The sequence below is a fragment of the Pan paniscus genome, chromosome 6 (assembly GCF_029289425.2).
Source record: "Pan paniscus chromosome 6, NHGRI_mPanPan1-v2.0_pri, whole genome shotgun sequence".
NCBI classification, from domain to species: domain Eukaryota; kingdom Metazoa; phylum Chordata; class Mammalia; order Primates; family Hominidae; genus Pan; species Pan paniscus.
The window spans coordinates 43,261,619-43,285,663 of record NC_073255.2 but is presented as its reverse complement, the minus strand read 5'-3'; the positions used below and the strand labels follow the sequence as shown (position 1 = coordinate 43,285,663).

The 24,045-nt window shown below is 37.7% G+C and overlaps 1 protein-coding gene across 2 annotated transcripts in view; it reads left to right on the top strand.

The window, feature by feature from the left end:
* LOC100995139 (amphiphysin) overlaps nucleotides 1-24,045 on the top strand; it is a 246,390-nt gene that overhangs the window by 175,572 nt on the left and 46,773 nt on the right. For both annotated transcript variants that reach the window (XM_003812226.4, XM_003812227.4), the window contains exons 12-13: nucleotides 18,612-18,728; nucleotides 22,467-22,490. In XM_003812226.4, coding sequence (XP_003812274.2) covers nucleotides 18,612-18,728; nucleotides 22,467-22,490 — 141 coding nt within the window. The remainder of the gene's footprint in view (nucleotides 1-18,611; nucleotides 18,729-22,466; nucleotides 22,491-24,045) is intronic.

The window sequence follows — 24,045 nt, the reverse complement described above, 5'->3', positions numbered from 1 at the left end:
GAGGCGGAGGTTGCGGTGAACCAAGGTTGTGCCGTTGCACTCCAGCCTGGGCAACGAGAGCAAAACTCCATCTCAAAAAAAAAAAAAGAATTTTAATAATCACTTAAATCATACCACTCTGACATGACCTCTAGTGCTCTTTGGTCTGTCTTCTTTTAGTCTTCCCAAATCACTGAGTATATATCAATTTTGCACTATAAAATTGAGATTGTACTATCATGTATTTCTGACCTTTCTACTTAATTTCATTGAGCATATTTTCATGTCATAATATTGTGTTTGCAAAAACATATTTGCCCATAGTATTCTCTCAGTTGGTTGTACAACCCCTGATTATTGGCCACAAGTTGCTTCCAACTTTTTTGTTGCTTCACCAGCACTTCGATAAACATCTGTTTATATATTATTTCATGTTTATGTCTTCTATTGATTCTTAGTAGAGATAGGAAATGAAATTGAAAGAGGTGAATAATTTTAAGTCTTTTGTCCTTCAACAGGGGCGTATTATTTACATGAATTGGCAAATGAAAGTCAGTGTTCCTACTGATTTTGAATATACCTGGGTTCACATATCCCACCGCAGCTACTTGAAGGCCTGTTCCTGCTAGTGGCTGTTTTTTGTGTTTTTTTTTTAATTGACTCGAGAATTATCATGACTTCCAGAGCTGCCTCTAATGTCACTGAAACTATCTCTTTTTTCTACAAGTAAAAGACCATACAGAAGTCATGGTGATACTATTTCTTCTCAGTGTTCTCAGGGTCTGGAATAATATTTACATTTTACAAGAGGTGCTAATGCAGTACTATAATTACTGAGTACATCAATCACTACACTATGCATAACATCCCGATTATAATCACATCATATTAATAATAGCGGAGATGGTGTATTGATAATAATAGGGACCTCAGAAAATAAAAACTCAGACACAATGCAGTGGCAAATCATGATTTTTCATCCTTTTCAAGCACACTTATCAATAGGCAAAATGCTTTGAGCTATTGTTTTCTTTCTTCTGTTGTATGCATAAGATGCTGAGTTTGATAAAATTAACCGGGGCTTGAGATGTGATTTAGCAGCTCCTTTGAGAATGGTGTTTATCGGTGCATGGCCAGATTGTATGTCTGTGGATACCGAGATGCCGCCAGGGATAGCTGTCTTAGCGCCAAAGGATCTTACCCAGCATCTGCCAGTTGTCCTGGGACAAACTTGAGCAATTCTAATTTCCAAAGTTGTACAGTCCCTTTGCATTTGCTACTGCCCAGCTTCATTCTCTTTGTTCGCTACATGAATTTTCAAACTGGGAGTGTTTTAAGGCAACAATACCCTTACTCAGTTACTTTGACCTGGACCCTCCAAGAGCATCCTCTCAGTTCCATCACAAATAGAGACTTTGGTCACCTAGAAGCCTTGTGTGCTTAGCTGAGGACATCCCCATTTGGTAGACAAGTCAACTGAAGTAGAGACAACATGACATGCAGACTCATTGTGAAGTAAAGATGAGGTTCAGAAGTGTTCTTTCTTTTTAAATGTTTTTTCTTTTTATTTGTAATTTGCTGGCTCATAGGTAAGGACACTTGATGGTGGGGGAAAAAAGAATCAAAGCACTTTTGAAAATTACAGATGCCAGGAGAGTCCCCTAAGTACTTAAAAGAGCATTCGCTTTTGCTGGTACTGTTGAGTGAGAGTGACGGGAAAAGTTAAGAACTGGGGCAGAGGAAGTGCCTTTCCAAACAGAAGCATGTTCTAGCTGCAGCTCCTGTGAGGACACTATTCCCGGGTCCGCTTGCCTAGGCTTTGCTAGTGCCTTATGCATAACCCCAAGGCTGCTGGGAAAGGACTGTGGGAGCTTTCAGCATCTCTCCATCAATACCTCTTATATCTCACTGGCTGTGTGTCACATCCTTCAGTCTTCCAGGCAATTTTGGAAGAACTAAGCACCAGAGACATTATAGGAGTGCATTTTCGGGGGCACAGCCTTATTTGTATTGTTTTCTTCTAATCTGGGGAGGAGTCAGAAAGGGGTTTCTGCCATTTTTCTAAATCTGAAAAGCGACATGGCTCTAGCAGCTGGACCACAGAGTATGACTTGGAGTGTTTCCATGGATTAAATGACCATTTGTCTCATGTCAAGATGTCAAAGGCGGGAGTGAAACAGGGATTTATATTTCTGTCTGCTTTCTGGTTTATTGAGTGACATAATCTGGCTTTAATTAAAAATATACAGATGCTGTCTCTTCCTGAAGCATCTTGGCAGTTTCTTCAGTGGCTTGTTCCTCTGTAGCTATAAATAGCCATTTTATGTTACTTCAGCCCATCCAGCAGTTTCTGATTTGGCAGGTCTGGGATGAGGTCAGGAATCTGCATTTCTGAGGAAAATGTTGCCAATGCTGCTGGTGTTGGCACCACACTGTGGGAGCCACTGTTTAAAGTTATCAGGATTCCACATGGCACAAATCAGTGACCATTAACAAAGCACCACAGTGAATTAATAGATTTATTCCAGGGAAATACCCAGCTGAGTCAAGTGTGTGCTATGATTGACCATTCATAACTGCTCTCTTCAAAACTAGTGTGACTCAAAGTCTTCCATATTTAGGGTAGTTGGACACATACACATACACATGTGTGCTTATAACCTTAGATGTGTTGATCAGATTATAGGTCAAGCTACGTATTATAAGTGAATGAACTGTATCATCCAGACAATAATGTGTTTGACAATCTACAGATAAATAGATAAAAGAGAATAAATAACAATACCTGGGAAAAATGAGATGCTAACTGCAAGGAAGTACAGCATTGAAAACTAGACAGCTTAGATGTACCTGAAAAGGTTTTCTCTGACACATATAGCAATATAGGATGATCCGTCTACATTTATTTTAATATTAATTTTTTAAACGAGTCATTTTCATTTAGAAGATTGATCTATGTCCCCAGCTTGCTATTTTTATCATGCACTTAATGGGGGAAGAAAAGCATTTGTGTTAATCCTGCCCAGAAGCTCAAAAGGTAATGACTGAAATGTACCCAGTCTTGGATGGATTTGTTTGTCTGCTCCACCAAGCACCATCACGGTGATGATTCTCTCCTGAGTGTGTCCTGGGATTGAAGACAGAAATCCATTAGATCTGGAGAGCCCTCTAATGGCCCAAACTTTAAACGTAGCATAGAATTTTTTCTGGTAAATGTTCTTATCTGCTTGTAGGGAGATGCCCCATGGTTATGACCCAATGGTTTATCTTGCTTTTCTGGTTCTGTGTTTACAAAAATGGATCTTCCAAAGGTCCAAAAAATTGTTCCCTATTTTTCCATCCTAAGAACTTAGAAATCCATTCTCTCTCTTTTTCTTTCCCTTCCTCTTTGTGTGTTTGTGTCCCTACATTATTCTTTTAAAACAGCATTTTCCAAAGCATGTTTATGAGGAAAACTAGTATCATTAGATGCTTTGAAAAGGGAGTCTCTGTTTACATGAGACTGGGGGGCTACATCCCTTTTGATTTTTCACAGTTTATATCGGCATGTTTAAGGCTCTGAAAAGTTCTGTAACAAAGTTCCATTCAACTTTGTTTAGGGCAGAATTTCTCAGACAGTCTCTCCTTCACCCCCAAAATATGCTTTCCTAGGAAATGGGTATTTGGTAAAACACTTTAAGAAATAAAGATTTAAAAGATATTTTGTCCCTGGAAATCAAATCTATTCCATATAAATATGATTCTAACAAGAGATCAAGACAAAAAATAAAGCAATCATGTATGTGTGTATATATACACGTATATATGTGTATGTGTGTATATATACACGTATATATGTGTATGTGTGTGTGTGTATATATATGTATATACACACATACGTATGTGTGTATGTGCAAGGTTATTTCTCTCTCTTTTTCAATTCTTGTCCTCAGAAAATGTTTTGGGGCCAGGCATGGTGACTCACATCTGTAATCTCAACACTTTGGGAGGCCAAAGCAGGAGGATTGCTTGAGGCCAGGTGTTTGGGACCAGCCTAGGCAACACAGTGAGACCCTGTCTCTACAAAAAAAAAAGAAAAAATAGCTGGGCATGGCAGTATGTGTCTGTAGTCCCAGCTGCTCAGAAGGCTGAGAGGCAGGTGGATCTCTTGAGTCCAGGAGGTCAAGGTTACAGTGAGCTATGATCACAGTACTGCATTCCAGCCTAGGTGACAAGAGCGAGACCCTGTCTCAAAAAAAAAAAAAGAAAGTGTTTTGGATTGGCTTTTCTTCTAACTTGATGACTGGATTTTAAATCCAATGTTCACCCTCCCTTTAGGATTATTGCCCTGAGCAAATATTTTTTGCTGGGGACCTCTTCCATATAAAAAGTTGGAGTCACTTGAAATAAGCTTATCAGCAACATTCTGATGGCCAGTCTCAGGGGTTTCTATAAGTGAAATGCCAAGCTGACCAAAAAGAACAATCTCACCATCTCACCACTCACCCTCCTGGAAACAGGCCCCATCTTCATGCTCACAACACCTTTGTGGATAGGAGCCCTAGAGTTCCAGAAGCATATAATTGACCGTACACATGGAGTAGTGTTGGGGAGTGCTCCGAAGAGGAGATATGGCAACCAAAGTCCAGTCCTGGTACAGGCTCAGGATGCCCTGACCAGATGGCACTGCAGCTGCAGCTGCAGCTGGTCCCTTCTGCCAGAGGAAGACTTAGGAAACTTTAAGAAAGGTGCTCAAAAGCATGATGGTCCCCTTAGATTCAGGGCTTGGGGCAGGGTCCGTCTTTGCCAGGGACTCTATCTTTGTGTCCAGTGGCAGAGAGGAAGAAAATATTGCCTGTCTCAGGATTTTTTCATAGCAGATACCCCCAACTATTTTTCCTAAATCTTTCCCCAACTATGATATTGCATATTTTCTCTGATCAAAGATTTCCCCTTTACAAATCCAGAGGAATTATCCCTTGAACATCCAAGCTTATTTCTCCAAGCCCTGCTTATCACCCCATAGGAATGCCTACCATGCTCCCATGCAGACATGAGCACAGCCTTTCAATCCTGAGTGTTGGGACCAATTGAGCACCATTGGCTTTTCTACTCTTATGTCTCTGTTTTCCAGCCTAATACTGCATCTTACTTTTTAAGTTCATTAAATCATGCTGTTTTCCCTAGCCAATTGAACTGAAATAGAATTCAACTTGCAGAATCAGTCCATGAAATGGTTTTTTCACCCATGTAATCCTGAGAGGCCAGCCTGCAGTTATGAACATATGCATCTCTCACTTACTGGGTATCTGTAACCTGGTTCTAAATACCACACTGGCTTTTCAACATAACATATTTCTGGACCAGCTGCCTCTTCTTTCCCTTGCTATTTTTCAAAGTAAACACGTTAACATTATTTTAAGACAGAAAGAATTAGTAAGATGAAAATTAGAAGGAAGAAAAACCACACAGTGCATTTCAAGCCCAAATTTAGTCAGTTCATTGCCCTGGTGGATTACCAACATCATTGTTCCGTTCCTTGAGCAGGAGTAACCAAGCAGTGCAGTTTATGTATCATCTGGTATTCTGAAAATGTTTTAAAATCATTGGGTCATTAGGCTTCACTATCTTTCAAGGTTCTGACTCCAGAGCTGCTAACAGTGCCTAGGCTTTTTCTGTCTACAGAACAGGGAAAGCTACTAAATATCTTTCTGCAAGGTCTCATTCAGTTTAACCTTGACATCAATCCTGTGATTTACATGTGATTAGTCCTACTTTCTAGAAGAGCAAACCTGCCGTCTTTCTGCTGAATCATGCCTCTCCTAGTGCAGAAGTGGAAAGCAGAATGCTGTAGGCTATGTGTGACAGCATTGTAAGCACCCGAAAGAGAGCAGTACCAGGCATTCAGTAAATGAACACATCAATATCACTCTTTCTATCCTTAGTATCCAGGATGCAGGTTCTCTAGAACTCGTTTGAGTGTTGATATTAGCAAAGTTCTTCAGGTTGTTACATATCAGTGCATTATTGGTAAATACCATGATATAGTGGTAGGAGGGCCTTTACTCAACCAGTTTAGTCATCTGTCTTTCCACTAGTCAGAGTAGAACCTCATTATAAGCATAGGCCCTATCCCTCTTCCTTGCTGACTCTATTCTCATGACTGTCAGCCTTTATGCTATTAGTCATGATATATGTAAAAGCAATGAACAAAACCCACGTGCTACACTAGGAATGATTTTGCAGCCTACCAACTTGTTCTAATAAAAAACAAAGTCAAAACAAAACAAAGTAGGAAAGCAATTTCCTAGAAGGTCTAGTTTATTGTGTGTCAACTCATTCCTAGAGCATTTCAGGATTATGTAAATATAGGTATGCACATAAACCAAATGTGAGAGAACAATCGATAGGTCTAGATTGTGAGTAAAGGAATCTGCATTATACTATCCTTTTAATTCTCTGTTCAGCAGTCTCCCCTTATCCACAGTTTCACTTTCCATGGTTTCAGTTACCCATGGTCAACCATGATCCAAAAATACTACATAACAGTAAGATATTTGGAGAGAGCAAGCGAGCGAGAGACTATATTCACATTCACACTACATTCACCTTTATTACAGTATATTGTTATCATTGTTCTATTTTACTACTAGCTATTATTGTCAATCTCTTACTATGCCTAATTGATAACTTCAACTTTATCATAGGTATGTATGTATAGGAAAAAACATAGTGTGTATAGGGTTCAGTACTATCTGTACCATTTGTGGTTTCAGGCATCCCCTGGGGATCTTGGAACATAACTCCTCCAAATAAGGAAGGACTAGTATACTACAATAAACTTTGTGGAACAAATACTTGGCAACATCATTGTAAATGACTGAACGATTTTCCATTCTAAGACTGCAATATAAAGCACTTGAACCCTGTCCATGTGCTATATGACTCACATTAACTGTAATGTACCCATCTGGAGCAATCTTGTTATAAGCTTCTAACCACGAAGGTAAACTTTCCTAGGCCACTGCTTCATTGTAATTGTTGATGAAATGCTAAAACTTTACTCACTGTTAGAAATTGTAAATTGTGACTTTTACGTGAAAGGTATTTCTATTACATGAAAGATAACTTCTGATTGGCCTTGTTCCTGAAGATTTTATTTAACCTCTCTGTCTTAAGCTTCCTACTCCACCTCTTTTGCCTCATTGGGAAGTCACAAGTGTCCAGCACAATACTTAGGATATAGTAAAGGTTTTCAAAATAGTTTAATGAAAGAATAAAAGATGAAAATCTCTAGAAGATGAAAAGATGAAAATCTCTATGCCCTCATGGTAATCTGGCTTACTATAATACTGTGTTATGATTAAAGAAATTTTGTGTATGGGTGTGTGTGTGTGTGCGTGTGTGTTTATCTGTCTGTTTGCACGCAGCCATGAGGATGGTTTAGAGACTATATGTTTTACTTCTAAGTGGTTTTTTTGAGGTGTTTACAGATTTTATACATTTTATTCAAATTCTAAAGGTTAAGATCCTCAGAAAATGTGTTGTGTGTGTGCTCTGGAGGCTAGATTTCTGGGTCAATCAAATACTTGCAAACTACCTACAGATGCATCACTACTAAATGTTTTATGGCTATAGTTATATATTGAAATCTCTTTTACCTGATATGCTTATAAAAATAATGCCCAAAAGGATGCATAGTTAATGTAAAAAAATAGTAAATTACAGAGAAGCAAAAAGTAAAACTTCAAAAGTAAAAGTCTATTCCCCAGCAAAACTCACTTTTACTAATTTTGTGTGTAAAATGCCACTTTTTTCCATTTAAATAGTAACTGAAATGTGGCCAGGCGTGGTAGCTCATGCCTGTAATCCCAGCACTTTGGGAGGCCGAGGTGGGCGGATCACCTGAGATTGGGAGTTCAAGACCAACCTGGCTAACATGGAGAAATTCTCTCTCTACTAAAAATACAAAATTGGCTGGGCATGGTGGCGCATGCCTGTAATCCCAGCTACTTGAGAGGCGGAGGCAGGAGAATCGCTTGAACCCAGGAGGCGGAGGTTGCGGTGAGCCAAGATTGTGCCATTGCACTCCAACCTGGGCAACAAAAGTGAAACTCCGTCTCAAAAAAAAAAAATAGTAACCAAAATGTATATTTTTGGAAATGTTATCATTCTATGTCAGATTTTTAATTTATGATTTTTAGTACAAATATAACAAAAGTATTTCCATGTCAATTTAGTATTTATTTTATTATTTTAAATAGCAGCAGAGCACTGTGTTAAGAGAATGTGCTATGGTAGGTTTAATCCATCTCCCACTATTAGATTTTTTTTAATGTTATTAGTAAGCTCTATTGATGTGTGATTGATCTACAATAAACTGTACATATTTACATATGCACATATTTGATGAGTTTGCACATATGTATATACTGTTAAACCATTACCAGAATCAAGATAATGAATATATGTCACCCCAAGAAGTTTAGAAGTTTTCTGAGCCACTTTTTAATTTCTCTTGCTCCTCCCCATTGGCGCCAGCATCTCTAGGCAAACAGTCATCTTTCTGTTGCTATACATTAGTTTGCATTTTCTAGAATTTTATATAAATGGAATCATTTAGTATCAGAAAGCATAGTTTTTGGATTACAAAATTCATTAATGTTGTAGCACATATCAGTACTTCATTCCTTCTTATTGAGTAGTATTCCATTCTATGGATATATCGCAAGTTATCTGATGGATGTTTGAATTGTTTCCAATTTTTGACTATTATAAATAAAGGCACTATAAGCACTTGTATACAAATATTTGTGTGCATGCATGCTTTCATTTCTCTTGGGTGAATACCTAGGGATAAACTAGCTAGATCATACGTTAGGAATAAATTTAATTTTTTAAAAAATTGACAGATTTTCTGAAGTGTTTGTCCCATTTTATATTTTCATCAGCATTGCATAAGAGTTCTAGTTCTTCCACATCTTTGCCAACAGTTGGCATGGTTAGTATATTAGGCCATTCTCACATGGCTATAAAGAAATACCTGAGACTGGGTAATTTATAAAGAGAAGAGATTTAATTGGCTTATGGTTCTGCAAGCTTTACAGGAAGCATGGCAGCATTTGCTTCTGGAGAGGCCTCAGGGAGCTTTTATTCATGGCAAAGGCAAAGCAAGAGCAGGTGTCTAACATGGCAGGAGCAGGAGGAAGAGAGAGAGAGGAGGGAGGTGTAACACACTTTTAAACAACCAGATCTCTTGACACTCACTCACTATACAGTACCAAGGGAGGATGGTGCTAAACCATTCATGAAAACTCCGCCCCCATGATCCAGTCACCTCCCACCAGGCCCTACCTCTAACACTGGGATAACAAGTTGACATGAGATTTGAGTGGGGACACAAATCCAAACCGTATCAGTGAGTATTTTTAATTTTAGCTATTCTAGTAAGTGATAGTGGTATTTCATTTTGATTTAATTTGCATTTTCCAAATGACTAGTGGTGTTAAGTATTTTTTTATGTACTTATTTAACACCCATATATCTTCTTTGGTGGAGTGCCTGTTAAAAACTTTTTCTCGTGTATTTATTTTTTAACTGAGTTTTGGGACCTCTTTATCCATTCTGTATACAACTCCCTCATTAGATAAGATTTGCAAATACTTTCTCCCAGCATGTGGCTTTCTTTTCATTCTCTTGGCAGTGTAATTTGGAGAGTAGAAATGTTTTATTTAATGAAATCCAATTTATCGATTTTTCCTGGATTATATATTTCATGTAACATCTAAAAGGTCTTTGCCTAACCCAAGATAAAAATCGCAAGGTTTTCTCTTAATATTTTTTAGAATTTTTATTTTCAGGTGTTACATTTAGGCCTGTGACCAATTTGGAGTTAATTTTTTTATGTGGTACAAAATATGTGTTGGAATTTATTTCTTTAGAAATGAATATTCCATTGTTGAAAAGTATTCTTACTCTACTAAATTGCCTTTGTACCTTTGCGGAAAATTAGTTGTACCTTTGTGGAAAATCAGACAACTAATTATCTATCTAATATATATGTATATACCATATATATATATATATATATACCCTATATATATATATACACCATATATATATATATATATGGATATATATGGATATATTTCTGGACCATGTGATTATCCATTGATCTTTTTGCTTACCTTTGTGCCAGTAGCATGCTATATTGATTATTGTCATTTTATAATATCTTGAAATCAGGGTCAGTAGGGTTAGTCTTTCAACTTTGTTCTTTTTCAGAGTTGTTTTGGCTATTCTAGGTCCTTTGAATTTCCATATGAACTTCAGAATCAACTGTAAGTTGATATTGTATTATTTCCTGGGCTGCTGTACCACAACTAAGTGGCTTAAATACAACCCCCCCCCCCAAAAAAAATTCTCTAACAGTTTTGGCTGCTAGATGTCTGAGATCAAGGTGTCAGTAGGGACATGCTCTCTCTGAAGGCTCTAGGGGAGAATCAATTCTTTCTTCTCTCCTAGCCTCCGGTGGTTGCTGAAAGTCCTTGGGGTTCCTTGGCTTGCAGATACATCACTCCAATACTCCAATATGCAACTTGGTCATCACATGGCATTTTCCCTGTGTGTCTGTGGGCTCTGTGTCTTCACATGGCATTCTCCTTGCGTCTACATGTCCAAATTTTCCTCTTCTTACAGGGCCACCAGTCATTGGATTAGGACCCACTCTAATCAAAATCTTTATTTTATTACATTGGTTCAGACCCTGTTGTCAGTTAAGGACACACGGGTTCCAGATAGGCATGAAATTTGGGGGGTGGGGGAAATACTATTCAAAGCAGTACAGATATTGAATCATGTTGCACTGAGTCTATAGATCAATGATATGTGAGTCATCTGACGCATAGACGCAGTATATCTCTCCCTTTATTAATGGTCTTCTCTAATTTCTCTCTGCCATGTTTTACAGTTTGCAATGTACAGACATTACACATCTTTTGTTGGATTTATCCCTAAGTATTTTATATTGTTATTATAAATCATGTTTTTAAATTTGTTTTTTCTGGTTGTTCACACTATTGTCTATAAGTACAACTGGTTTTTGTATATTGATGCTGTGTCTGCAGCTTCGCTAAACTGAATTATTAGTTTCTATAGCTTTTTTGTAGATTTTATTGGATTTTTCTATATATATTATCATATCTTTTATGAATAAAGAAAGTTTACTTCTCTCTTTGCAATCTCGGTGCCTTTTATTTATTTTTCCTACCTTATTTCATTCTTGTACCACCAGAATAATATTGAGTAAAAGTAGTAAAGCAGTCACCCTTGTCTTGATCTTAGAGGAAGAGCATGTAGTATTTCACTTTTAAACATGGTGTTTGTTACTTGTAGGTTTTATTAGATGGCTTTTATCAGATTGAGGAAGTAGCCTTTTATTCCTACTTAAAGAGTTTTAAACAGGAATTAATGTGGATTTTCTCAAATGCTCTGCTGCATCTGTTAAGATGATCATATGAGTTTTCTTTATAGTTTGTTAATATGGTGAATTATACTTATTGGTTTTCCAATGGTAAACCAACCATGATGTCCTAAGATGAACCCCATTTGGTGATGGTATGTTATCCTTTTTATCTATGTATCTTTTAGTCAGCTTGCTAAAGCTTGGTCTAGAATTTTTACATTCCTATTCATGGGGAATATTAGTTTATAGGTTTTTTTTTAAGAAAAGGGTTTTTATGATTTAATACCAGGGTAATGGTATTGAATGAATTGAACTGAAAATCAATTGCTCCCCTTCAATGTGCTGGTTAAGTTTGTGTTGGTATTATTTGTTGCTTAAAGGTTTGATAGAATTCATCAGAGAACTCATCTGGGCTCTGTTTTGTTGTGTTTTCTTTTGTTTTGATATATTTCTATATAATAGATATAGAGCAGTTCAGGGTATCTATTTTTCTTGAGTGAGATTTTTGTATTTGTAGTTTGTGTTTCTCATGAAATCTGTCCATTTCATCTAAATTGTCAAATGTATTTGGAGTACAGTGGTTCATCATATTTCTTTACTATTATTTTTTGATATCTCTAATATCTATGATGATGCTCCCCTCTCTCATTCCTAATATTGGTAATCTGCATCCTTGTTCACTCTCTCTCTTTTTACTCCAATTAGACTGGCTAAATGTTGATTAATTTTATTGATTGTCTCAAATAACTAGCCTGTGGTCTTATTGATTCTCTCTTTTTCTTGTTCTCACTCTGTCTTTTGTTTTCTGTTTCACTGATTTCCACTCTAATCTGTATAATTTCCAGTTTCTACTTTGGGTTTTATTGCTCTGTTTATGTTTTTTTTTTAATATATTCAGGGTAAAAAGAAGGTGAGGTTAATAATTTCGGACCTTTTTGTTTTCTTATATAGGAGTTTAGTGCTATAAATTTTCCGTAAGTACTGCTTTAGCAGCATCCCATACATTTTGATATATTGTTTTCATTTCCATTCAGGTTTCCAATTTCCACTTTGATTTCTTTTTTGACTCATTGGGTTATTTAGAAGAGTATTATTTGTGGATTTTGCCGAGATCATTTTGGATGATTAAAATATTTGTGGATTTTCTAGAGACCATTCTGTTAACAATTTCCAATTTAATTCCAGTGTAGTCAGAGACCATACTTTATGTGGCTTGAATGTTTTTAAATTAGTTGAAGGCAGAAGTGATTCAGTGACAGTTTTTTCCAGCTGGGACACATGGGGTCTTAAAACAAAGGATAGACTACCAGGGAGAGGAGGAAGGCTGTATCTTACCTGATGAAGCCACTAGGACAAGAGTGGACTGAGTAAGCATATGGCAGCCACCTTCATACTGTACTCTTTAACAGGGCAAGTTTTTATTAAACTTTTAAGTTCAGGAGTACAAGTGTAGGTTTGTTGCATAAGATAAACTTGTGTCAGGGGCGTTTGTTGTACAGATCATTTCCTCACCCAAGTATTAAGCCTAGTACCCATTAGCTATTTTTTCTGATCTTCTCCCTTCTCCTACCTTCCACTTCCAATAGGCCCCAGTGTGTGTTGTTTCCCTTTATGTGTCCATGTGTTCTCAACCTTTAGCTCTCACTTGTGAAAACATGTGGTATTTGGTTTGCTGTTCCTGTGTTAGTTTGCTAAGGACAATGGCCTCCAGTTCCATCCATGTCCTTGCAAAGAACATGATCTCATTCTTTTTATGGCTGCATAGTATTCCATGGCGTGTGTGTGTGTGTGTGTGTGTATATATGATATATATATGATATATATGTCATATATATCATTTTCTTTATCCAGGCCTTCATTGATAGGTAGTTATGTTGATTCCATGTCTTTGCTGTTGTGAATATTGCTGTGATGAAGGCACACATGCATGTGTCTTTATAATAGAGCTATACTGGGAACTTTAGCATTGTCTCTGGTGTCTGTGCAAGAAAGAGGTTCCATTGTGTTTACTTGTTCATTTGTTTGTTTGTTTTTGGAAATAAAATCTCAGATAGGACCTTTAAAAAAGAATTACTTGAGACCTATTTAATGACCCAGAATACTGCTTATCATGTTACATTTCCGTGTACACTTGAAAAGAATATATATTCTGCTGTTGTTGGATAGAATGTTATAAGTGTAAATTAGGTCAAATTTAGTCACAGTGTTATCTAAATCTTTTATACCATTGCTTATTTTCTCTCCATTTGTTCTTTCAATTATTGAAAGAGGAATATTGAAGTCTTTCCTATAAAAGTGTGTGTCCTTTTTTATTTTTCTTTACAGCTTTCTTGGTTTTTGCTTTATGTTGAAGCTCTCTAATTGAGTGCATAAATGTTTAGGCAATGATCCTCTTTATCCATGATAATATTCTTTGATTTGAGATCTACTTTTTTTTATTGTTAATGTAATTACTACAGCTTTCTTTTTGTTAGATTGGCATGGTGCATCCTTTATATCCTTTTACTTTGAACCTATTTGTGTCTACATACTTCAAGTTAGTTTCTTATAGACAGTATCTAGTTGGGTCTTGCTTTTTTGTACAATTAGATAATCTCTGCCTTTTAATTGCATGATTTAGACTATTTTCATTTAAGGTTATTATTCATATGGTGAAGTTTAAATCTAGCACATTGATCACTTGTTTTCCATTGTCTCTCTGTTCATTTAACCCTTCCATTTCTGCTTTCTTTTGTATTAATTGAACATTTTTTATTCTCTTTAATTTTCTTTATTTACTTATTAGCTATAACATTGTTTTGTCATTTTAGTTGTTACTTTAGGGTTTTAGTATACATTTTAATTTATCACAGTCTAACTTTCAATTATATGATGTCATTTAAGGTACAGTATAAAAATCTAATAATAATATACTCACATTTCTTCACTTCTGTTTTTTATGCAATTTTTGTCATTGATTTTAGTTTATCTACATTTTAAACTTCACATTATTTTGTTATTATTTTTGTATAAGCAGCCAATTATCTTTTTAAAAGATTTAAATAATAAAAACTCACATATAATTACCTAGGCAGTTACTATTTCTGGTTCTCCTCCTTTGTGTAGATGCATAGTTCTATCTGTTATCATTTTCCCTTGCCTGAAAGATATCTTCCACATTAGTTGTAGTGTGTATATGAGGGTGATGTATTCTTTCTGATTTTGTTCGTCTGAAAATCTTCATTGAATTTTTATTTTAAAAAGTATTTTCAAGGGGCATATAATTATAAGTTGGCAGTTTCTTTTTCTCAGTACTTTGCCTCACTGTCTTTTTGCTTCATTATTTCTGGTGAGAAATCTACTGCTACCTTCATGTTGTTCCTCTGTTAGTGAAATGTCTTCTTTTCTCTGGTTCTTTTTATGAATTTATCTTTAACACTGATTAGAAAATTAGATTATGATTGGTCCACATGTGCTTCATGTGTCTCTCATTCTTTTTGGACTAGCAGCTATGCAAGGCTGTACTTTTCATGGTGAATGGCGGAATACAAACCAACCAACCAAACATGCAAGCACATTTCCAGCCTTTGTTTGCATTACATTAACTAATATCCACTAGCTAAAGCATGACATATGGTCAACCCCACGTAAGGGATGGGGAAGTAAAATCCATCTATCACGAAGCCGTGGCAAGGCTAGGCATGCAGATTATGCTCAAATTGCACATCTGCACTGGAAGAGGTCCGGTACCTTACTAATAAACTTAGATGTCCCAAGTAGAAGACACCTCATGAAACATAGTACAGATGATTATAATTGGCAATGTTTTCCTATTGGAAGATTTTCTCCCACTGTGGTTTCCACAGCTGGTCTCCTTTCTTAGGAGCACATTCCAAGTCACCCCTTGTAGATTTCTGATGGTAAAGCAGTACTTACAATCAAGTTCCCAAAAAGCTAAGAATGTTGAGACCATACCATGTGTACTCTAATTGTGATGAAGGTGTACAGGATTCATTTGTCTTGTTAAGGAAAATTACACTTTTCTGTGTTTCAACATGTGGTGACAGAGTTGTGAGTACATTCCTGCCCTTTTAAAAAGGAATACTATATAAGCTGGCAAAATCCTTTTGCTATGTTTGTAGCTTTACCAGAATATTCTTTGACGTGAGTACCTTAAGGGATAATTCTCAAGATTAAGAGGGCAAAGCTAAGTAGAAGTTGAGCCTGAAAAAACCAGCCACATATTTTGAAGGCAGTCCAATTGGCATTATGGATATTTGATGACAGTAATTTTACATATTCACATGTTGTATTAGTCCATTTTCACACTGCTATAAAGAATTGCCTGAGACTGAGTCATTTATAAAGAAAAAAAGGTTTCATTGACTCACAGTTCCACATGACTAGGGAGGCCTCTGGAAACTTTCAATCATGGCAGAAGGTTATGGGGAAGCAAGGCACATCTTAAATGGTGGTAGGAGAGAGACAGCAAGGGGGGAAATGCCACACTTTAAAACCATCAACTCTCATGAGAACTCATTCACTATTGTGAGAACAGCATTGGGGAAACTACCCCCATGATCCAGTCACCTCTCACCAGGTCCCTCCCTTGACACATGGGGATTACAATTTGAATGATATTTGAGTGGGGACACAGAGCCAAACTATAATCACATGTATGCATTGTTGCTGATGGTAATTAATAACATTAGCTTCCATTTCCATTTTGAGTATTTCCTAGATATTATGTACATGTGCATTTATCATCTTTACTACTCATGGTAATCCTATTAGGTCTTATTAATCCCATTTTATTCATGAAGAAACCGAGGCTCAAAGAAGCTCAATTAATTGGCCAGGGAGAGACAGCTAGCAAGTGGTAAAATTGGGGTATAACCACAGATTGATCTCAATCAAAGTCTGAGCATAGCCCATTGTAGTCTGATGCCTCATTTCATCCTTCATCTCTAAATTCCCATTTGAGCTTCCTTAAGGGGATTCATTAGGCTTAAAAGGAAATAATGAATATATTCCCATGACCTAAAATTTTATGGAGAACTTGCAGAACTTTGAGAATTCCTCTGCAGATTCTTGGGGTTCCTAATTAAGAAACTTGGGTCTGGGGCATCAGTTGACAGCCTGGCAGGCATTGGAGTCAGAGGTACCAACTGCAGTCTTACCTCTGCTACATGGCAGGTGGGGGCCATGACAATAGATCACCATTCAGCCAATTCTCTTCATTCTCCCAAATGGAGAATTGCTGCCATCTCTCCCTCAATTTTTTGTAAGGATTATATTTGAAAAGGCAGGTACAATGCAGTCTGGAGAACATGGCAAGATAAATGCTTTAAAGGCAATAAAGTGTTGTCAACATTAGATTGCACCAAAGTGTGTTAACATGAGGTAATGTTCATATGTGTAAAGTTCTTCGAACAGTGCCTATCATACTCCAAGTATAATATGTTTACTAAATTTTAAAAATATAATTTTTACCTACATAAAAGTTGGGGAAAAACAGAGCTTATGCAGATTTTGAATAGGGAATCGGTTGATAGTTTTGTGATTGTAATTAGTAAAGAAAGTAGAGCTCTCAGAAGGGCATTATCCTTGTGAAATTTTTAAAAAGTATATATGGGGAGTTACTATGCTGCAGAATGGAAAATGCAAGGCTAATAGCATGACATATTAGCAGCTTTCTTCTGCAATGAGTACGGATATGCTAAGGAAAGTATTTAGGTTATACCACCTCGCTTTTCTTTATTTATTTTTTTTATTTTTGGGGGGGAATGGAGCCTTGGTCCGTCACCCAGGCTGGAGTGCAGTGGCATGATCTCAGCTCACTGCAACCTTCGTCTCCCAGGTTCAAGCGATTCTCCTGCCTCAGCCTCCCAAGTAGCTGGGACTACAGTCATGCACCACCATGCCCAACTAATTTTTCTTTTCTTTTCTTTTCTTCTTCTTTTTTTTTTTTTTGTATTTTTAGTAGAGACAGGGTTTCACCATGTTAGCCAGGATGGTCTCAATCTCTTCACCTCCTGATCCGCCCACCTCGGCCTCCCAAAGTGCTGGGATTACAGGCATGAGCCACTGTGTCTGGCCCTCACTTTTCATACATTTCTCAGTTTTTAATGTCTGTGATGAATATTAATTAGAATAACTCCTATTCTTCAAAAATCTGTCTCCAAAAATCTGTTTTTATGTATACTTTACCCATTGGTTTGACGTTTCAATTTCTAGGCAACAAAGTTTTTTTAAAAAGAATTTTATATTGAATGCTAAACACATGTAATTTAAATTGTATGAAAACTGACCCCAACTCCCTTTTCTGTGATGTACTTTATGGGACTTTGTCTTAGCCTGGCCCTTTACTGTGTAACTTGAGCCTGGGTTATGCTGACTTCAAGCCCACATTGTTTTCATGTATTATGATACCACAAATAAATGAACAAATGATAATGTTTAGTATTATAGATTTTTTTGTATTATCAAAGCAGGACTTTCGTCCTGTGTCTTATTTGGCTTACCTTCTTTCTAATCCAAAAATATTATTAATGGGAGCTCATTTTGCAGCAAATGTTGGGAGGCATGGCTGTCTCTCTCCTCTCTCCCTCCCGTTCACCCTCACTCATACACATACACAATTGAAACTAACAATGCTATGGATGAAGACTGGATCAAATGATAACCAAATCAAGGGGTAGGGTACCAGTGAGGGAATGAGGCCGTTGGGATGTGGTCAGCAGTACACAATGGCACCTTCCTTTTAAAATTTTAGCTTCCCAGAAGAACATCAGCAGTATTGCTGTAATGAGTCCAGATCTTGGCCCATTTTATCGATTGGGTCATCTGTAATTTCTTGATCCGAGTTCTCTGAGCTGACAGAGGAGACTCCTTGCATCTTGGTATATTAGGATACATCCTTGGAACATTCTCTCTGTTGAATGGACTTGGAGCTAGACAAAGGACAAGAGCTAGAGCCTGGGACACATTCCAGGGCAACTTAGGTTATACTTGGCCAGAGTTAGTTATTTCCTTCTCACTGCATTTAGCTGAGTGACTGGGTGCATATGGGTGAGCCACCATGCTTATAAAAGTGTGTTTTGGAGATACCCAATAATTATATTAGAGAGAGTATACATGGGCTATATCATGGTCTTATCAGATTCAAGCTAATACATGTTTTATTTTGTTTTGTTGTTTGTTTTAACAGAATGAAGTCCCTGAGGTGAAGAAAGAGGAGACTTTGCTGGATCTGGACTTTGATCCTTTCAAGCCCGAGGTGACACCTGCAGGTTCTGCTGGAGTGACCCACTCACCCATGTCTCAGGTATCAGGTGCTTTTTGGATGTTTGGAGATATTTCATAAACCTCAATAAGCTCAGTGTGGTAACCAATGATCCCTATACCTTTCATGACTACTATCTATTTTTATTTTTGGTTGACAGATATTTCCTAATAGGAAAGAGGGGTAGAAAGGGGACCTTATCTATATCAGTTATTCTAAGCCTCCCATGCCATCAGCTTTCTCTACCCATAGAGCTGGCATAACCATACATTCCTGTTTTCTCCCCCAGAGTAATTGTTACCAGTGCCCACGTTGCACTCAGAACTGTTCAGGTTTACAGGATACATTTTATGGTTTCCCTGGATGAAGCTCTTTCTTTTGGTTTTGGGTTTACTCTTCTTGCTCTTTTCTCTACTTCCCTTCCTCATACTTTGCAAGTTAAAGTGTGTTTGCAATGACCATGAAAGCACGGGCCAGCAGAAGCCGTTTTCAGTGTTGATAGTTCTGAACTTGATGATGCTGTGTTCATCCTCCCCATTGAAGAAGCTCCCCTCCTGTGATCATGGTTATGGTTTGATGGAGAGTCGCCTTGCTTCCCCAAACCTTTTTGCTCACCACTCCCTCACACTCCATATTTCTTCCTTTCTTATAGTTACTATCATTACATTCTCTGTCAGAGGATACTGGTGGTAGGTGCCATAATGACCTGTGGGTAGGTCCTCTGAAATATAGTTAGTTTACAACTGTCTATGCTAATAGAAGGAAGTTAACTCAAAATTTGACAAAACAAATTGTTTATATAAGTACTTTGCATATGGTTGGAGCCCCACATATGAATTTAGGCAAATCCAAAGTTGCTAGAGAATGCTTCAAATGAATTAGTGCAAGAATATTGTAACATTCAACCTAGGAATTAAGACCTAGCTTGATTCCCTGGCCTTGAAGCCTTCTTGGTATATCACAGTAAACTGCTAGGGAATAAATGGCTCAATATGAACCTTAATAAATAAGGATTATGTCTATTCCATGCTTTATTCTAGAATGTGATTGGGCTTCTAAAGGCTTTCCTGTTGTGCAATATGAACAATAAATGTCCAAGGTGTTAATAAAGTAAGAAATTAATAGTCTAAACACTAGCCTTAAAGATGCTTTGCAAAAAAAAAATGGGTCTCTTAGGTGAAAGTTCCAGGAAGCCTCCTGTATTAACTCTCTTCTAGAAGATTCATGATGTGCATTAGAATATTAAAGGATGAGAAGTTCTGCAATTAAAAAAAACTGTTTATATTTGTTCACTTAGAGTTTCCCAAATTTGTTTGACCACAGAAATCTATGTTAACTACACTTTTCTTAATATTCATTGGAATGTTCTCTAAAACAATATTTTGAGAAATGCTAAAGTATTGTCAGCAAGTTTGAGGGTTCCACCTTGGTGACCAAGAAAAGTACAAAGTGAATGTACATATAATTGAGTATACTTCCTTCTCAGAGATCTCTCATTATATAGACAGCCTGCAGAATTCACAGAATTTCCTCTGCCTTACTCTCCATGCTTCTTTTTTTTTTTTTTCCTTTGAGATGGAGTCTTACTCTGTTGCCCAGGCTGGAGTGCATTGGTGCGATCTTGACTCATTGCAAGCTTCACCTCCCTGGTTCACGCCATTCTCCTGCCTCAGCCTCCTGAGTAGTTGGGACTACAGGCGCCCGCCACCACGCCTGGCTAATTTTTTGTATTTTTAGTAGAGACGGGGTTTCACCATGTTTGCCAGGATGGTCTCGATCTCCTGACCTCGTGATCCGCCCGCCTCAGCCTCCCAAAGTGCTGGGATTACAGGCGTGAGCCACCATGCCCGGCCCATGCTTCATTTCTTTTGTGGCAGATGCAAAGTTTCTGCAGTGGATGCTGGAATGTTTAGTGGGTGAGATTTCATAGCATTTCTGTCTACAAGTTTGAATCAGGAGAGAAACCTCTTTTATGTTAATTCATGATTACATTAATCCATAAATCATGAAACTGTGTGTGGCCTTATGACTAAGAGATTCTTCAAAATTAAACAAAAATGACCTTGGTTTAATCTTCAAAAGTCTTAGTTCTGAAGGACATATATCACCGCAGTGAGGGCAAGCTGTGTGTGTCCCTGTGCTCTTCCTCAGGGCCAGGTAATAAAACCCTCTAGCCTCCTGGTGGCCATAACTGAGTCATTACACTGTAGTTGTCCTGCAGTCCAGCTTTGATCATACCTCTCCTCTTTTGCTAAGAACAAAAGTCTTGACTGAATGACAAAAAAAGCATAGCACTGTTAGGTCTCTCTGGTTTCTTTCCTCTTCACTCAAAATGACCTCCTTTACCCATCACCTGACCCCATGTTTTCAAGTGGTGTTCTTGCTGCTAGCAGAACACCTCATCTTGTGATCTCTGCAGTATCTGTGCACACTAACGCATCCTTTCATGATCCTGAGGACTGATAAACATGACATTTCATATTTCCTGCCTTCCTTTTAAAGAAAATAACTGCTGATGTGTGCATTATACAGAGACATGCACTAGCTTTTATGATCTTTGATTCTTAAGGGGCTATGAAGCAATGAAATGAGAATCATCTAGATAATCAGAAAACATATATTAGATCCATGTACAAAAAACTGTGGCTTTCCATGGAGCTGTTCTCTCCTGTCTTAGTCATCCTACGAGAAAATGCTAAGCAAGAGACCAGGCAGGCTGCATGGAGATGCAAGGCAGGCCATGCAGAGCGGTTAGAATGGGACCCAACCAGGTGGGTGGGTATCAGAACCACAGGGCCCGCTTTCTATAATACAGAGCCCCAATGAGGCCTCTGCAATCTCAACCGAAAACCATCATATTTTTAAGGTGGCAATGCCAGGCTCTCTAGTTTGCTGTTGACATTTAGTAGTTCAAAATAAGTGCATAAACGTGGATCCATTCTAGTCACAAAGACATGGGCATAATGGGATGTGGCTTTAGCAGCAATTCTCAATCATAAAGGAAATAAGAAAGAGAAGTCTTCCCTGCTCCCCTCACCCATAGTGGAAGCCATTTGAACCATCTGGCCTCACTCCCCGGGATTCATAAGCTTTATAATTAAAATACCAGTAGTAAGTGTAATTCATTCATGTCTTAGGGGGTACTCTGCCAATTTGTATGATTACCAATTCATTGAGCAGTGTGTTATCATCTAATTTAACATATTGAAGAACTATTTTTCTGGGGCTCATTTACCATCAAGCTGGTCATCCTATATCCTCTTGAATGAGATGGGAAGGAAATAGCATTAGCAGTGATTAGGGCCTGCATTTCCTCAAAGATGTGACAAGCTCTAAAATTTGGACACCTTGTTTACTTCATTTTAATGAGGTGTGTGTGTGTGTGTGTGTGTGTGTGTGTGTGTGTATTAAAATAACCTCATTTGTGTTTGAAATATAGTTTTCTACTCACATAGTGAAAGTTGAGATTGATTAGACCTGTGCTATCCAAAGCTAAGTGCCATTTAAGCTTATATTAAGTATAATACAATTATGTAAAATTTAAAATGTGGTTTTGTTACCCTAGCACATTTCAAGTGCTCAATAGCCACATGTGACTGGTGGCTACCATACTGGATAAGCACAGATATGGATCATTTCCTTCACCAAAAAAAGTTCCATTGAACAGTACTGTACAAAATGCTTAAAAATGCTTATGATTTCAAGAACTTTTGTCACCTCAGCATTTTTTTATGTTTTAGATTTGTATAACTAACAGTATTTTTGTTTATTTGCTTTCAGACATTGCCCTGGGACCTATGGACGGTAAGCCACTAATAACTCTGTTTTTTCATGTATCTTGATCCCCAGAAATTTGGAAACCTTGTTATATTTTATTTCATTTGCAACAGAAAGAAGACTCATACATTTAATGATGATATAGTCCCCTAGAATTATCATTAGGCCACTGAAAGTCTTGAGCATTATCAGAACTGGAAGATGATGGTGAAGGAAGAGTACAGTGGACCAGACTCCTGGGTGAATAATGGTCAATAATTTGAATAATGGTCAAGAGTTTGGCCCTTTGTTTCTCTTTCTGTGGTGGTTGGTGGCAAAAGGAGCTGTTGCAGTGAAGGACACACACACTTAAATAGAAGACAAGGAAAGTGTGAATGAGAAAATGGGAGAGATGGGCTACTTGGCACATGGAACCATTTTTTAAAAAAGTGATTGTATTCAATGAATCTTGGGTTAATAAGAACTTGAGTTTTAGAGCCAGATAGCCCTGGATTTTAGTCCAAACTCTACTACTCATAACCTTGAGACTTTGAGCAATTTCTTTTTTTTTTTAAGACGGAATCTCGCTGTTTCACTGAGTGCTGGAGCACAATGGCACTGTCTCGGCTCACTGCAAGCTCCGCCTCCCGAGTTCACACCCTTCTCCTGCCTCAGCCTCCCAAGTAGCTGGGAGTACAGGCGCCCGCCACCACGCCCAGCTAATTTTTGTATTTTTAGTAGAGATGGGGTTTCACCGTGTTAGCCAGGATGGTCTCGATCTGCTGACCTTGTGATCCGCCCACCTCGGCCTCCCAAAGTGCTGGGATTACAGGCGTGAGCCACTGCGGCCAGCCTGAGCAATTTCTAAAACTCTCTAAGCATCACTTTTTTCTCATTTATAAAATAAGGGTAACGATGCCTACCTCAGAAGGTTGTGTGAGGTTTAAATAAGATAATTGTAGAGTATGTAGCATGGTGTCTGGTGTGTATCAATAAAAGGTAGATGTTATTACTGATGTTTTTTCAGCTAATCTGATGTGTAAGGATAACTACTCCATAATTTAGACTTGGGAAAGTGTCACAAACAGAGCTTTGTGGTGGTCTCATTGGTGCTGTGAAATTAGGTGATTGGTCACACACCTCTTCAGCCTCATATCCCTTGGAGCAGGGTCTTTGTTTTAGAAAAGCCCTGGTGATGTGGTCTTAAGAACTCAACTTAAGTTGTATGTTTTCTTCTTTTATTGTGAGGCAGAAAAAGGAAAGTTCGATAGATCTAGCTATTCATGGGCAATGCCACTTCTGAATTGACATTGCCACTTTCTTTCTCCCTTCAAAACAAAAAGATGTCTGTCCCTTCCTTCTGCAGTTGCAGGGCTCATACTGCACTCTTTAAGATCCTTGGAGCATCAAGGGAAGTGCTCAAGAAGAGAGATTAAAAATGTCTATTGAAACCACCAATGACTAAGTTATATCTTTTCTAGTGAAAAGTTTTACTCATATATTCACAAAAAGGCATGCATGGATTGATGTTCGAGTCATTTGAATTCTAACCTCAACTCTGTGTTAATTTCCTTGGAGATTAAAAAGACAATGCTATTTTTTG